At 35.3% G+C, this 17,187-nt stretch overlaps 1 protein-coding gene across 1 annotated transcript; it reads right to left on the bottom strand.

The window, feature by feature from the left end:
- Positions 1–11,556: 11,556 nt before the first annotated feature.
- LOC136069661 (pathogen-related protein-like) lies at positions 11,557–12,728 on the bottom strand. The gene is made up of 4 exons (XM_065778419.1): positions 12,561–12,728; positions 12,349–12,481; positions 11,938–12,239; positions 11,557–11,818 (listed from the first exon to the last, which is right to left on the bottom strand). Exons 1-4 carry the CDS (start codon positions 12,681–12,683, stop codon positions 11,675–11,677), a joined length of 702 nt encoding a protein of 233 aa, XP_065634491.1. The 5' UTR covers positions 12,684–12,728; the 3' UTR covers positions 11,557–11,674.
- Positions 12,729–17,187: the final 4,459 nt, after the last annotated feature.

Raw genomic sequence — 17,187 nt, 5'->3', positions numbered from 1 at the left:
GTGTCCCCCAATGAAGTGCGTAGTGAATTGAGCGCTTAGCTCCTTGAAGGTGCTGATAGAGTTGGGCGTCAGCTGGCTGAACCATACCTGCACATAATCTCGTCTGCTACCCCCTGAAGATGCATCAGGGTTTTGAAAGTTTCCAGGTGGTCCAGAGGATCCTTCACCCCGTCATAGCTATCTATATTCGGCATGCGAAACTTGTGGGGTAGGGGGAAGGAGTTCACGGCCATAGTGAAGGGCGAGTCGGTACGGTTGACTAGATCGTCAAGATCACTAGAGACTCGCCCCTTGAGGGCATTCATCATAACCTCCATCTGTTCCCTCATTGCCTGCATCTCGGTGGTAATGTGTGGTTGAGTCGCATCCATGAGGGATGGCATGCTCACGTGCTGCCTCTCCAGCCTGCTTGGGGCGTGGCTGCCCTCAGGTCTCTCCTAATTCTTCTTTGGAACGCTAGTCCTTTCCTGATCTTTTGGTTGGTCATTTAGTGCTGCATTCTTCTGGCGCAGCTGTTCTTCCAAGTCGAGGTTCTGTTTGGTGAGACACTCCACGGCGGCACCGAGAATCCGAACTTGTCTCTCGAGGACAGTCATGGGTGGTTCCTCTCCTTGTACGTCATTAGTAGTCGCCATTGAGCGAGTGAGTACCATGCAACCCTTTAGTCCGGGAAACGATAATATGGCTTAATTACGAGTTCCCCACAGACGGCGCCAACTGATGATGCCGAAAATATCAACAGTGAGTTGCACAATGCTCGTACCCTCGAATCGACACCTGCACAAAGAAAAGAGGACCTAACAGAGAGCACCGGTATGGTGCCGGCCAAATACCCTCCGAAGGTCAAGTTAGAACTTCTTTCAACTCTAGAGTCCTAGAGAGGGGTTCATTATGCGTACCTCGATTTATGAGAGTATTAGGCTTTTATAGTAGTTGAGGGTTGACCTTTTTCCTTGGAGTAGAAGGCTTTTCCTTATAGGGATCCTCATGGGCGCGGATCGCGGAATCCTTTCCTTATAGGATTCTAATACTGATCATGGGATACGAATAATTTCCTTAAATACCACGCGCGGAGGCCAAGTCAGAATTTTACACATATCCGTCGGCATAGGGGTCGTCGGCTTGCCTTATCCCCGTTAGCCATGTCGTCGTCAGTTCGTTGCAACGCTACCCAAGGGCTCCGAATCTGCATCCGTCAGCCTTGGATCCCTCTGCTTTTCCAGTTGTCCGAGGGCATCAGCTGACGGGTTGACCATGATTTATTTTTACGTATCAATTATATTGTTGAATGTAACATATCAAAATTGTTTAGATTAACTCACCCACATAATTACAACCAGGGGCTCTTACACCATTCCTCAACTATTCGTCATATTTACGGTTAGGCATGCTAGAGTGTCTAATCCTTCTCCACCATTATTACAATTAATGAATAATTACATCATGGTTAGATTAACATACATCAAATGAATATAACAACAATCAAATATAACACATGAATAATTAAACTGACACCAACACAAAGAATATGTTAATAAACATAAAAACTAAATATATTTTAGTTATATGTTAATAAACATAAAACTAAATATATTTAAGTTAAGTAATTCATGGTGAGTTTTAAAATGTTTTGAGAGTGAGAGAGATCAGAAGAGTGTTTGTATGTTTAGGGGCAAAGTTGTCTTTTGAGGATTGAATTTGAGAATGTTGTCTTATTGACCATTGATCTCAGTTTCCATCTGAGAATAAGTAAGCAGTTGTTGGATATCTGATATGAGATCTGCTTAAGGGTATTTTGGGTATAAATTGATGTAACTATTGAATAAGTGCTTGTTTGGTATTGCTAAAGGAAGTAGAGCTTTAGCTTGATACCATTAACTACCCAGGAGAGAGCACAGCAATAATATAGAAGCATAAACAATGATAAAATAGATGATAAAGAAGAAAATAGCAAAACAAATATATTCAAAATAAGTTAAAACAGAGTATGGAATATGAAAACAGAAACTATAAAATCTTACTTGAAAATACTTCTGTCTTTGATTAAACTTGAAAACAAACTGTCTTTGATACAAGCTTGAAAATAAAACACTATCTGAAGAGTTACAAGATTACAAAGTAAAACTGTAAAGGGTTACAAGGTTATATCTGTCTGAAAGGAAAGGGTTATAAGATTACAAGAGAAAGGATTACAAAAGTCTTTCTGAGAAAGGGAGAGAGCTATTTTGGACCTAAAACTTGAACCTTCTAGGTTCAAAATAGCTCTCTCCCTTTCTCAGACAGATATAACCTTGTAACCCTTTACAGTTTTACTTTGTAATCTTGTAACTCTTCAAACAGTGTTTTATTTTCAAGCTTGTATCAAAGACAGTTTGTTTTCAAGTTTAATCAAAGACAGAAGTATTTTCAAGTAAGATTTTATAGTTTCTAATTAATGACTTTGTATTACTACGAATATTTTATGAAAGGGTTGCATGTATAATAAAGTCTTGGGATATAATTTATAGATAAGACCTAGAGTGCAACTATTTTTATATAGTGGTATTAAAAATAGTTAATGGTAACTTTGGACTTGTCAAGAGTTGACAGAAAAGCCCAAGGCCCATTGGAGCTAGTGTCTTATTGGTCCCTTTTGGTCCCACTCCAAGCCACACACTTAAGCCCAATTGGTAAGGCCCAAAAGGCCAGCCCAATTAGATAAATTAGTTAGATACAAAGGGAAAAACGTATAGAAATATAGAGGTGAGAAAAACATCATGAAAATGGTGTGCATGTGAGTTTTTGTCACTCACAAGTCATCCCTTTGTTACCAATCGAGAGACCACACATCTTGGGCGTTAGTGGAATTGGAGTGAAGATTAAAAGTAGTCCCAAGTGCTTCAATCTTTTTTTTTGAAATTCACCGCTTCAATGTACGATCTCTTGTTTCTCTAATTCTGAAATTTACTTTGTATTTGTTATCAATATCGAATGAAGTAGATCCGTTTAAAACTTATTTTCCGCTGCATTTATCTTTATATCCATCAGGTCATTCAAGTGATTTACCTTACGTTTGTCAACCTGAATGTCCGGATATTCATTCCAAGTGTGAATGAGCAATGTGATCACTTGGTTATAGTGATTGCATATTTTTTATCTTGTCATGGTTTATTGCTTTACTCCATTGTGCACGATCGCATTGTGCTTGCTCCATATGCATTACAAGTTTCTATATACAATGAACTTATTGTGTTATTGTGTTTCAGGAGATACTTGTTCTTATGGTTCAAAAGCTTCACAGATTCTAGAGTTAGGTGTGAGTGAGTTTTCCAACTGTTCCCAACTCACGCGTTAAGTCTAAAGTTTATTTTAGGGTTTTGTCACGGAATAGCCAAAGGGGGAGACTGTAAGGTTGAAATTTATCAACCATCTTGTTGGCTTTATTCCGTGCCAATTTACTTGTAATTTAGCACTTAGTAATCCTATATTTAGGTGGGATTATTATAAGGGTAGTGTGTGAGAAGATGTGAAGAAAAGTTCAAGTATGTGCAAAGAAGCAGAGCTTCGCGGCTAGGACTCGCGGGTGGCTCACGGCTACAAGCCGCCAAATGCAGGCACATGAGGTGCACACAGGGAAGCTGAAGGGTCACGCCAGCTGTCGTACTACAGGACAAAAATCCCAGGCTGGCCAGGCCGTTACGCCGCAACTTGAACTCGCGACTTGGACAAGCCGCGAGACCAAGCCCCCAATTTACCCTGTTTGGCAAAATCTGTCTTTTCGTATTCCTTTCTCACCCCACTATATATAGACCCTTATACCCACGATTTTATGAGAGGTTCCAGAGAAAATTTTTGTGAGAGAAATCCTAGAGAAAAACAAGATTGCCTCATCCCCAATCTTTACCTTAAAGACTCTACAAATTCCTCTACTCTCTTCTTCTCCATTGTCACATCCTTGAGAGGCCATTGGCTAAATCCTTATCTCACCACACCCACATCTGTGAGAAGGTTCATTTGGTGCTAAGGGAAGCAGTTTGGAAGGAACGAACATACATTGGTTGATGCTATGGTATAGTAGCGGAATCTGGGAAGCTGAAGAAGAAATAGGTTCGGCGTAACCTCGTTGGAGCAAGAAGCTTGGAGGGCTTAGGTACTTGGGTAGATTAGACTTGGAGGGTCTTCTGCTGTTCATGTATCCCAACTACATTCTTTAGTGGATTATTTACCGCTTGGAGAGCGGCGGAGAGGTTTTACGCCGAGGACTTCGGTTTCCTCTTCGATAACACATCGTGTGTTGTCCGTGTGTTTGCATCTTCTTTCCCTTTATCTTTGCCTTATATTTACTGTTATAGATGTGTTTATATTTGGCTTGGATTGTTTATCAATTCTGTTATGAGCTTGTTATCATGTTCCGCACATTAGTTGTTTGATATAAGGCTTGAATTGGTAACTTTGTATTTGGGGGTCTAAATGTTCAAGGGTGTTTTATACACATTTTGAACTTTCAGATAAGATAGAAAAAGTTAATAATGGTTGGAAAACTAATAATAACAGTCCAAAAGAAGTGGTGGAAAAACAAAAAGAAGAAGCTAGTTTAGCACAAATTATATGTAAGAAGCTAGAAATAGAAAGAGACATAGAAAGACAAAATAGCATAATAGAAGATGTTATACGTACAAAGCGAGAACAAAAAGAACAAATAGAAAGAGATAGACAAAAGAAAAGAGAAATAGCCAACAAAAGTAGGGAAAATGAAAATAATAGTTTGAAAGAGGTAATTGATGAAAGACTAAAATTAATTGAGAAATCTATGATAGATAACAGTTTGGCAGAATTAAAAAGAAAGATGGAAATCTTAAATTCACCTTTAGATACAGACAGGGAAAAAGAAATAGCAGTTTTAAATACTACTGAGTCATCAGATAATGAGAAAATTGACATACATGTTAAACATATTATTTGTCATAAATGTAAAGAATATGAACATACTAAAAAACAATGTGCTAGACAGAATAAAATTGCCAAACAAATTAGTAAATTAGAATTTGAAAAAGATACAATAGATGAATTAATGGAAATATTTAATATTAGTCAAAAAGAGATAGATCGAGTAAAGAAAAAGGAAGAACTAAAATCAACCAACCCACTTAAAGTTATAAAAGAAAAAGAAAACAAAAAGACATAATAATGAAATTGATAGATAGTCTACCTAATCAAGACAAAAAAGATAATTTACTAAGTCTAAAAGAATCTAAAGACATACCTATTGCCTGTATTAGATGTAAGAAATATGGACACCATGTTACAGAATGTAGAAAACAAGAAAAAGCCAAAAAAGAAAAACACAAGCAAGAAAAGATAGAAAAGAAAAAAGATAACGAAGAAATAGAATCATTAACTTTACAAGATTTAATGACAGAAGTGAAAAATACTCAAACAAGAAATTAAAGATATTAAAGAAGATAATCACATATATATAAATGAAGGGAATATTGCAGAAATAATAAATTTAAAAGAATTATCTAAACCCCCACCTTTATTAGAAAAAGACAATGGTAATAAACAAAATTTCTTGAGCTTAATTGACAGAGTAATCTTCCAAAAATGGTATACAGAAATTACTTTAGTAATTAATAAAGAATTTTCCTTGACAGAAATTGCTTTAATAGACTCAGGTGCTGATATGAACTGTATATAAGGAGTAGTACCTTTAAAGTATTATGAAAAATCATCTGAAAGATTAACCCAAGCTAATGGAGAAAAGCTAATAATTAATTATAAAATACCTAATGTCCACATATGTAATGATGGCGTATGCTTTGAAACAGTTTTTGTTTTAATTAAAGATCTTTCTTCTAAAATCATTCTAGGAAATCCCTTCATGGCTTTACTTTACCCCTTTTTAACGATAGAAGAAGGAATTAAAACTAATGTGTTAGGAAAAGACATACTTTTTAAATTCATCTTGTCACCTATCTCGAAAGAAATCTATTCCCTTGATAACATTTCCATAATAAAGGAAATTGATAGAAAAATAATTGACAGAAAGAATAGACATTTAGAATCTTTAAAGACAGAAATAATATACAAAAGAATTACTGATCAATTAACAGACCCTATATTACATCATAAAATAAAATCATTCAGCCAACAAATTGAGGCAGAAATTTGTTCTAATCTCCCCACCGCCTTTTGGCACAGGCATCTACATATAGTACAATTACCTTATGAAAAAGACTTCAATGAAAGACAGATACCTACTAAGGCTAGACCAATATAAATGAATAATGAATTATTAGAACACTGTAAAAAAGGAATTGAAGATCTTTTAAATAAGGGTTTAATCAGAAAAAGCAAGTCTCCTTGGAGCTATGCTGCTTTTTATGTTAACAAACAGGCAAAATTGGAACGAGGAGTTCCAAGATTAGTTATAAATTATAAACCTTTAAATACAACATTACAATGGATAAGATATCCTATTCCTAATAAGAAAGATTTACTTGACAGACTTTATGAAGCAACCATATTTTCTAAATTTGATATGAAAAGCGGATTTTGGTAGATACATATAGATGAGAAAGACAGATATAAAACTGCTTTTACAGTTCCTTTTGGTCATTATGAATGGAATGTTATGCTTTTTGGATTAAAAAATGCGCCAAGTGAATTCCAAAATATAATGAATGATATATTTACACCTTTTACAGAATTCTCAATTGTCTATATAGATGATGTGTTAATTTTCTCTAAATCAATTGATGACCATTGGAAACATTTAGATATATTTGTCAAAGTAATTAAACACAATGGATTAGTTGTTTCAGCCACTAAGATAAACTTATTCCAAGATAAAATTCGATTTCTAGGACATAATATTTATAAGGGAACCTTAAGCCCCATTGATAGAGCCATTCAATTTGCAATAAATTCCTAGATGAAATAAAAGATAAAAATCAGTTACAAAGATTTCTTGGTAGCCTAAATTATGTTTCAGATTATTTTCAAGGACTAAGAAAAATTGTAGACCCTTATATAAAAGGCTAGAAAAGAACCCCCCTGCATGGAAGACAAACATACTATGATAGTTCGAAGATTAAAAAATATGTTAAACAACTCCCTTGCATTGTTATTCCTTCACCCCATGCTTTTAAGATTGTTGAGACAGATGCTTAGACATAGGTTATGGTGGAATCCTAAAACAAGTAACAAAAGATGATACTAAAGAACAAATTGTTAGATTCCATTCTGGCTCCTGGACAGCTACCCAGCAGAACTACAGTACTATTAAAAAAGAAATTTTATCTATTATATTGTGTGTTTCAAAATTCCAAAATGATCTTTTTAACCAAAAGTTTTTAATCCGAGTTGACTGTAAAAGTGCTAAAGAAGTTTTACAGAAAGATGTTCAAAATCTTGTTTCCAAACAGAGTTTTGCAAGATGGCAGGCTATTTTAAGTGTTTTTGATTTTGATATTGAATATATTAAAAGAGAATCTAATTCTATTCCTGATTTCTTAACCCGTGAATTTCTACAGGGAAGATGAGCTCCCCTGCAGAAAAGAGCAACTCCCAAAACCCAGATCTAGACAGTCTTATGCTGCTCCACCGATCCCTCCTCCCCCTAGTAGATTTCTCCCTTGTCCCTCCTTCAACTCACCTAGTTTCTCTTCAAACAGACCCCAAGAAAGAACCCCAATACCCTGTAGCCCAAACCCTTTCCAACCACTTTCTCCAAGCTCCAATCCAACATCTAAATAGTCTTATGCCATGCCCTCAACTCCTCCTCCTTTAAAAACACCATTTAACATAGTTGCCTCTTCCTTCCCCCGTTAACCTCTCCCTCTAAACAATCAACAGACAGACCCTCTACCTCTTAAACTCAAACCCAAACCCCAAGAGAAGATCACAGTGTTGAACTCCCAAAAAATTCTTGGAATTTTATTTTATGGATTGAAAGAGAATACCAGCATATTACAGATCCCCTCTCACTAGTTAGACAACTGCTACCACCAGGATGAGAGCACTCTAAGACAGAAACATTAAAGACCCAGACATTCTATGAGTTTATTTTAGTTGACACAGACTCAATCCTAGTTACACACATGCCTTGCTCCCAAGACCCAAACAGAATTGGTTATTCTAAAGTAGTTATAAAATAGATTCTCACCCCTTCCCAGTGGAGGGCAGAGCCCTGGATTCCCAGAAAATTTTCTCATCCCTTTGAGCCTTAGTTCTATAATTATTATGACTATATGAAAGCGTGGGACATATTCCTTTTATTCCAAAACAGTATTCACAGACACACATGGTTTTTCCGATTTGATATGTATAGAAAGAAAGACATGATGGTACCTAGATGGTTTATTGACTGGTGGATTTCTTATGGCCCTGAAGCTATGATTCCTCCTCCTGATCTCCTCAAAGCCTATGAAAGTTTCAAGAAAGAACCAAACATACAGCATCTTAAAGATTTTCCACATCTTTTACAGTTCTTTTACAGGTTTCCAGATCTCCCATGGATCATCAGATGGGAATACAAGATAGAAAAGCATCCTCAGTATCCTTTTCCCATGCTCACAAGGAAGTTTAAATTAAAATGGTAGAATAAGTTTAATTTTGATCATATTTGCCAAGAATTGCAGAAAAGGACCTCTCCCTCCTAGACAGAAAATCCTAATTTCCTTTTTGAAAAAAGCCAAGTTCAGTGTCAGCTTGCCTCTGTCTCAGATAGAAGATAGCTTAAAAAACAATTGCTTGAAGCTGCATCACAGATATCAGATGATGAAGATGACATAATAATGGAATCATCCTCTCCAAACTACAAGACTCATCCAGAAGCATTTCAAGATTCCCAAGACCCCTATGATATGTGACAGATAAGTGATAGATAAGATAAAAGGACAAAATACTATTCACAAGCAAGCAGACAAAAAGATCTAGAGAGATATTTGACAAGATATTAATTGCACGCATACTCCGACAGATTTTCCATAGATATTCTGACAGATTCCACAAGATCAGACAGACTACTGTTCAGGATTTACTTTTACTGTTCAAGATCCCAGATTCTACCGACAGATTAACATGAGTTCACTTTACTTAACTCAAGTTACTTTTGAAGCTTACCATGGTTTATTTCATCTATAAAAGGACAGACTCTGAAGACAGAAAGAAGGTCCAATTTCCAGGTCCAGAAGTAAGGTTCAAGTTTTAGGTCCAAAATAGCTCTCTCCCTTTCTCAGAAAGACTTTTGTAATCCTTTCTCTTGTAATCTTGTAACCCTTCCCTTTCAAACAGATATAACCTTGTAACCATTTACAGTTTTACTTTGTAATCTTGTAACTCTTCAGACAGTGTTTTATTTTCAAGCTTGTATCAAAGACAGTTTGTTTTCAAGTTTAATCAAAGACAGAATTATTTTCAAGTAAGATTTTATAGTTTCTGTTTTCATATTCCATACTCTGTTTTAACTTATTTTGAATATATCTGTTTTGCTATTTTCTTCTTTATCATCTATTTTATCATTGTTTATGCTTCTATATTATTGATGTGCTCTCTCCTACGTAGTTAATGGTATCATTAACTGCCCAGGAGAGAGCACAACAGTAATATAGAAGCATAAACAATGACCACAGCAGCTTTATCACCCACCCCCCTTTCAGGGTTCTGACTTTCATATTGATTTCTTTGTACATTGGGATCAGGTTGTAAGTTACGATTTTAAGGAAGAGAGATTTGCACATCTACATCGGACTGCAATTGGATTTCCAGAGTCAAGATTCTTCTACTTAGGCACCCCAGCTTCATCTACTTCAAAAGAAGCAGCTCTGAAAGGTGGGGCATTGGTGCGGGCTCAATTCCAAGGAGATCCATATGGCTGTCAAGGTTCACTCTATCGGAAAAGACTAGGTCGGGATCCTTTTCACCGGTCAATACCTTATCCTAATGGATGCCCTGAGATTGAAGGTCTATTCAGATATTGTGGGGCAGGTCCTTTTCTAGGTTCCCTTCCTTGGGCTAGTAAAATTAGTTAGACTTTTTTCCTACCTTGATATATAACATAGGATGAATCCACCTATACAGCCAGAAAGAGGTGCTTAACTTGACAATAATGTAATTCTTTGTAATAAACGTATTATAATCAATTTCTTGAAAAATGAAAAGAGAAAATTAGTGTGGTTGCTTGGAGAAAATATGTAGAAGCATGTTGGGTAAGTGTATGCTCCGTTTGGTTGTGGATCTCAAGACACTAATTATGTTCATTGCCTCCAAGGTGTGTATTGTATTTGCTTTTGAAATTGACAAATATCATTTTATTGTGATATTAATTTTCACATGTTGAAAGGTTTATTTGGTGTCACTTTCATCTTAAATCGATTACTTGTATACCTTTAAATTTGTTAAAAACTATATGTTATCAACAAAATGACCTTTGTCCTTGAAATAAAACTGGTCATTAATCTTCTTACTGCCCCTGCAATTACTGTCCTAATCAAATTCTCAAAACATTTCGTTAGATTAAGAATTGAAGGAAGGATATCTTATAGCAAACTTCACTCTGAATACAAAAGAATTATACATTCGCACTAAAGAATTTATATATATGAAAGGAGGAACAAATAGACTCAGAATATGAACGAAAAGAGAGGAACAAAGTCCCGTTTTGGGAAGCATGGAAATTCTTAAATTTCAATGGTTCCCAATTTTGAAGGAATCCTTTTGCACATAAAGTTAGTGGCGGAAGATTTTGGCCTTAGTCAATTTTTTGATTCTGCGAGTGTCCTATATTGTGGTAGAGCAAAGCATATTGGATGAGTAATAATTTTGTACTACGGGAGTAGTGATGGTACTCACTCCTCTCACACAATAATGAGTCTCATTAATGAGATTCATGGCAAAATCCATTATTCATGTGAGAGAAATGAGAACTATATCGTTATAGTATGAGAGTACTAAGTACCCAATAATTTTCTGTTGGGCAATGATGCACACATTTGTGGAGAATTTTATCAACTCAAATGGATGTATTAGAATTAACAAAGGAAAAAAGTTGTTCGAAGTTTAAAAATCCTCTTGTTATGTAAATAAAACAAGTGATGGAAACCAGAGTATAATGCTTTATTCATAATATATAATTCAAGGGAATTTGAACTCTGGCTTGTTTGGTTTTAAAAAGTAGTGTATTCGCTTTTCATTTTCTTTATTCTATATTCAAATCCTGAATTTGAATATAGATAAAAGCACTAATTGTCACATTTAATAGTGTTTGGTAAGTTGTTTTGAATGAATAATTTTGGTATAGTATACATCATACTTGGATTTGGTCATCATTTTCTATTAAAAAAAAAAAGTAATTTTTCTCACTCATATAAATCACATCACTAAAAAAAAAAAATTGTTTTCACAATATTTATGAATATGCTACTATATTCGTATTCATAGAAAACGAAAATGCTGAAAAGTTATATTTATTTTTTGTATTCAAATCCAAATTTTAAGGTACTGAAAATGTGAAGTGAATACAAATGCTAAAATTAAACTAGTTTTTTAGTGGTAGAACCTACTAAAATCTGAAAATGAAAACAAAAGCTTTTTTCATTTGAACAAACCAACTTAAAAAGTTTCCCTTAGTAATATCAGAACTTGCCAATTTAGTTACAATCCTTATTCATTAAGTATTTGGTAAGCTATAAAGCTACCCTGTGTTCCTCAAGATAGGGCAGGTTGAAACCGCCGCTTCAGTGGAACTATCAAGACTAGCACCTCGCAGAAGACCTCCTAGCAGTTCTCCACGGTCAAAGAAGAACTCAATCTTGATGATTTTCTCTTGTTCATCCAACTGTTTCAAACAAGAGAATAAATTACATATGAAGAAGGACAGATGATCATGAATCATGATGATGCTAAGCTCCTGATTAAAAAATAAAAAATAAAAAATAAAAAATTGCAGGAGGATACCTCGAAAATTCCAATCCCAAAGAGTTCAACCATTTCCCCAGTTGGTGCATGGCCTTTGAAAGGACCCTCCATGTAACCCCAGTGCCTGAACTTGTATACAATCACTGGTGGCCCTGAATAAACTTGGAGAATCTCCACAGCAAACCCACGAGGGAAAGCTGTTGTGAAAGCTACATGAGATGAATCAGCTGTTTCTTCTGCTGGGTTGTACACACGAAGCTTCTCTGGCAAAGAGGTTTGAAGGAAGAAGTTGTAGCCTCCCCCAAGCTTACGCTTTTCTTCCAAATTCACTGCCTGCCTTCCTGCATGTTTTGCATTAATATACATATGGTCAAAGAGATTAGAGATGCTTATACACAAAACAACAATGAAGTAAATCTATATATATGTGTGTGGAGTTAAAACTGTTACCATCTAGACTAACAGTATACTTTTTTGGATCAATTGATTTATTGTCATCAAAGCTTTTCTTGTGGAATATCTCCATTTCCCATGTCTTTACAAGGTTTTGCACTTTTTCTTCAAGTGAGCCAGTAGGCCATACCTGCCATTAATCAATTATTGGTTATCAGATAGATCATACAAATATAATTATCATATCTCTTAATGTACAAGAGAGAGACGTTAGTTCTGCCTTCTTCAAAAAGCTTGTTAACAGCGTCATAATTAGGAGGAGCACCAAACCTCCATATGGCGTTCTTCTCCCCTTCATCATTTAAGTGGGAACGATATTTGTCGTGATCCATTTCTATCTTACACCTTTAGTAAACAAGAAGATCTGAGTGTTGCTTAACCTTGAACTTGAATTTTGTGTTTGAGAAGACTTTATAAGGGCAAAATTATACCTAAAACCTTTATTTTTTATTTTTTATTTTTGATGAATACCTAATACCTTTAGAAAAGTAGTAGTAATAATAATAATAATAAGGCAAAAATGCAAAACTGACCCTCTAACTTTAACGTTTTTTCATTTCAGTCCTCTAACTTTCAGTTTTGTCAATTCAGTCCTCTAACTTTCAATTTTTGTCAATTCAAAGCTCCGTTACTACTGCCAAAACGACGCCGTTTTCATGGTTTTTTTTTTTAATTTCGGAATTAAAAGAAAAATCTGAAAAAAAAAAAAAAAAAAAAAAAAAAAAAAAAAAAAAAAAAAAAAGAGAAAAGAAAAGAAAAAGAAAACATTAAGGGGAGACGTCGTTCCCCTTCCCTGAATCAAAAAAAAAAAAGGGGGATTCGTTCCCCTTCACTGAAACAAAATGAAAAAAAGGGATTCACTCAAATCCCTAGCTTTAAGTCTGAGAGAGAGAGAGAGAGTGAGGAGCTCTTTGGTGGAGGGGCTGTAGAATGAGTTTCCAACATGGTTTTGTCGCTTCCCATCTTCTCCGGCGACGGAGCACAAAGAAAAGCTTGGCGAGTAGAGCTACAAGAGTCACTACAAACACTACAATGAGTGCTATGCCAAGCTTGTGCAGAATTACCATTTCTGAATTAGAGAGAGAAAAGAAAAGTGTTTGTTTTTTCTTTTACTTTCTTTTTCTCTTTGTGGTTTTGTGTTTGGCTTTAAGGGATTGGTAACCGGTAAGTGACCTGGAAAATATGGGTATTGGAAAGGAGTGTGAGGGTGATGGGGGTAGCTAGGTTTGAGAGAGAGAGAGAGAGAGAGAGAGAGAGAGAGAGAGAGAGAGAGAGAGAGAGAGCGACTGAGTTCACTAGCGGTGTCGCTGCCTTTGCTCGCTGCCCCTGTAACCATATCATGTAGTTTGTCTGAATTTTTCTCCTTTAGTTTTGTGTAACCATATCTGAACGGATCCCTTTTTCTTTTTTTCTTTTTTTGATTCAGGGAAGGGGAACGACGTTGTTCCCCTTCATGTTTTTTTTTTTTTTTCCAGATTTTTCTTTTAATTCCGAATTAAAAAAAAAAATGAAAACGGCGTCATTTTGGCAGCAGTAACAGCAGCAGTAACGGATTTGTAACGGAGCCTTGAATTGACAAAAATTGAAAGTTAGAGGACTGAATTGACAAAACTGAAAGTTAGAAGACTGAAATGAAAAAGACGTGAAAGTTAGAAGGTCAGTTTTGCATTTTTTTCCTAATAATAATAATAACAATAAGGGATAATTACAATTTGTCCACCTGTGGTTTGACCCGATTTCTATGTGCCTACCTGTGGTTCAAAGTTTGACACTTTGCCCACCTGTGCTTGTCACCGTTACCCAGCCGTAACCCACCTCTCCACTCTCTGTTACTCTAACACAAAAATAAGCAAAAAACTCACTCCCACTCAGATCAAACACTCTCAAAACTCACTCTCACTCCCAAAACTCCATTCGGCTTGCTCACCAAAAATCACACACTATCACTCCCAAAAATCAGTCACTCACTCACTCCCATTGTGCATGCAAACCGAGCCGAGGAAGACAGCTCCTCTGTTCAGCTGTGGCAACAAGACTCACTTACTCCCATTGTGCAATGTGCTTCGCTGCACTTGAGGTTACTGGGATTTGATCGTGCATGCAAACCGAGCCGAGCAGAGGAAGATCAAGATTATTGCTTCTCTGTTCAGCCATTGCAGGTAGATCAAAACCCTTTTTGCTTTTTTAATCTTTGAAATCTAGGGTTCTAAATTGGGTTTTAAAATTTCTTCTTCCAAAGTAAGATTTCAGTCAAAGCATGAAGGCGTCTCAATAGAGACAATATCCCTTCAGAATTCAAGTGGTGATCAGAAAGGTTTCTCAGACATATTAACAGAATAGCTATACTATTATCAAGACAAAATAATAGACAACTACAAAAAGCACAGACAATATCAATCCACATGTAAGAAGGATTTTCAAATCTAGACCAGTCCAGGACAGTCCAAGAGACAGACAGATGGCACTACTATTTATTAGCATGAGAGTCCAGGACAGATTTTAAGACATCACTGTTCACTAGCACGCAAAGATTCTTAGATAGGCTACTGTTCATGAATAGTAAAACTTTTACTGTTCAGGATTCTACAAGATTCTACCAACAGATTAACTTAGGTTCACTTTACCTAACCCAGGTTACTTTTGAAGACCTATTGTTCAAGATTCTACCGACAGATTAACTAGGGCTCACTTTATTTAACCCAGGTTACTTTTGGAAACTTACCATGGTTCACTTCATCTATAAAAGGACAGACTCCGAAGACAGAAGATAGGTTCAAATTTCAGGTCCATAATTTAGGTTCAAGTTTTAGGTTCAAATTTCAGGTCCAAAATTTAGGTCCAAGTTTTTAGAAATCCTTTGTAATAGCCTTCCCTCTCAGAAAGACTTTTGTAACTTCTCCTTTTGTAATATTTCTCCTCAGACAGTTTTACGTTGTAATCTTGTAACTCTTCAGACAGTGTTTTATTTTCAAGCTTGTATCAAAGACAGTTTGTTTTCAAGTTTAAACAAAGACAGAAGTATTTTCAAGTAAGATTTTATAGTTTCTGTTTTCATATTCCATACTCTGTTTTAACTTATTTTGAATATATCTATTTTGCTATTTTCTTCTTTATTGTCAATTTTTTCATTGTTTATGTTTCTATATTACTGCTGTGCTCTCTCTTGGGTAGTTAATAGATTTTCTTCTCTTTTTGAGTTTTTTCTTGTATCTTTTTTCACTTTCTTAGCAAAATTTTGAATTAGATTATGTTGCAGTTGAGCTATACTAACTTACTTCCATATATCATAAAGGAGATTACAGTGTGAGATCCTTATCTGCATTCTATAATTTAAGTGGTTAATAGTTTGCCACATTTTGTTAGCAAAATGTTTCCCATATTTCGTTGTACACATTTAAACCACACACCTCACTGTTTGCCATCCTCATCCCTGAAATGTCTTTTAGCACTTTACCGTGACAACATGGGCTTCTTTAACAACATAAAGGTGTATCTATTCTTTTTCAAGATAAGCAAGGCATCATATATATTCAAGTACACAATCGTTGCTAAAATTGCCCAATCAAAGATACAATCTTCAATATTCCATTGCGGGCTGTTCAAAAAAAAAAAGTTCCATTGCGGGGCCCAAACATCAAATATTGTTGGGGACACGGTACATCTAAAGCAACCCATGTGGATTTTATACTAGATACCAAACTGAGTCCAAGGAAGTTAATGATATTGACGATTATAATTATAATAAAAACACAAATAATTGGAGTATATTATTAGGAGATAAAATCAATCGACAGACTAATAGACACAGTAATAGCTTCTTAGATATAATTAATAAAAAATTAGAATCTTTAGAAAATGATGAAAGATCTAAAGTAGAGAGGAAAGATGATAGTTTTTTGGACCTCTATGAAAAAATGAAAGTTTTAAATTCACTTTTAGTAAAAGAAAAAGAATTTGAACCCCATCATAGATCACCTTCAACAAAAACTATGATAGATAATTGGTATAATAGACAAAAGGATAATTTGTCAAGTACCGACATATCAATAAAAAAGATAGATAATCTAAAAGCAACTGACAAAAGGGTTGATAGAAAAACTGACCCAATTAAGGAAAGAATAACACGTATAAAAGATAAAGAAATGATAAAAGAAGGAATGGTAAAAGAAATGATAAAAACAATAGAAAGACAAGATAGTAAGAAACTAGAGACAAAAGAAGATGTAAGGAAAGTTATAAGAAAGGACATGTTAAAACTATAAAAAAAATAGTACTCTTGAAGAATCTCTACGTAGGAGGACATTAGAATTTCAGGATTTTCATTGAGATATTTAGAAATTTCAATGGCAAGTGATCTCTGGGACATGGCATGCTACCTAAGTGGCTCACTCAATTCAGTGATCAGTGTGCTCATTCTTTGTATCCAAGAATGCTGAGTCGCAGAGAGCAAGACCAGCAACACAAATTCACATATGAACATACAATCAACTTTTTGAGACAGGAAAAGGTCACACTTGACTGTAAGACAAGATGGGTGAGATGGAAACATAAAATATTTTACCCTACAGAAATTTTCGGAGAGACCAAGTTTATAGATCGGAGCGTTTACATCAGTAGTAACAATTTCAACAACTGACACTACAGTATATTCTTGAGAAAAAACTCAATTTGGCATACTAAGGACCAGAATGGTCAGCCTCCATACTTCAGCCTACTTCTTCCTACTAAAAAGCTCAAGAAATTGCCAAGTTACAACAATGTAAAAAAATAAAAATAGATCCATAGATTCTGCGAAAAAAAAACCTAAAGGTCCATAGTTCTATATAGGACAGCAGA

The sequence above is a fragment of the Quercus suber genome, unplaced genomic scaffold (genome assembly GCF_002906115.3).
Source record: "Quercus suber isolate HL8 unplaced genomic scaffold, Cork oak 2.0 scaffold_183, whole genome shotgun sequence".
Lineage (NCBI taxonomy): Eukaryota > Viridiplantae > Streptophyta > Magnoliopsida > Fagales > Fagaceae > Quercus > Quercus suber.
The sequence above is the reverse complement of the archived record's forward strand: the minus strand, read 5'-3'. Positions and strand labels throughout refer to the sequence as shown.

What these genes read in the sequence shown, in the direction of transcription:
- LOC136069661 (XM_065778419.1), bottom strand. Translation starts at nt 12,683, where the DNA reads ATGGATCACGACAAATATCGTTCCCACTTAAATGATGAAGGGGAGAAG. An exon ending in TTGAAGAAGGCAGAACTAAC is followed by an intron (nt 12,482 to 12,560) that starts GTCTCTCTCTTG and finishes GATTAATGGCAG; the next exon opens with GTATGGCCTACTGGCTCACT. An exon ending in GTATACTGTTAGTCTAGATG is followed by an intron (nt 12,240 to 12,348) that starts GTAACAGTTTTA and finishes CAAAACATGCAG; the next exon opens with GAAGGCAGGCAGTGAATTTG.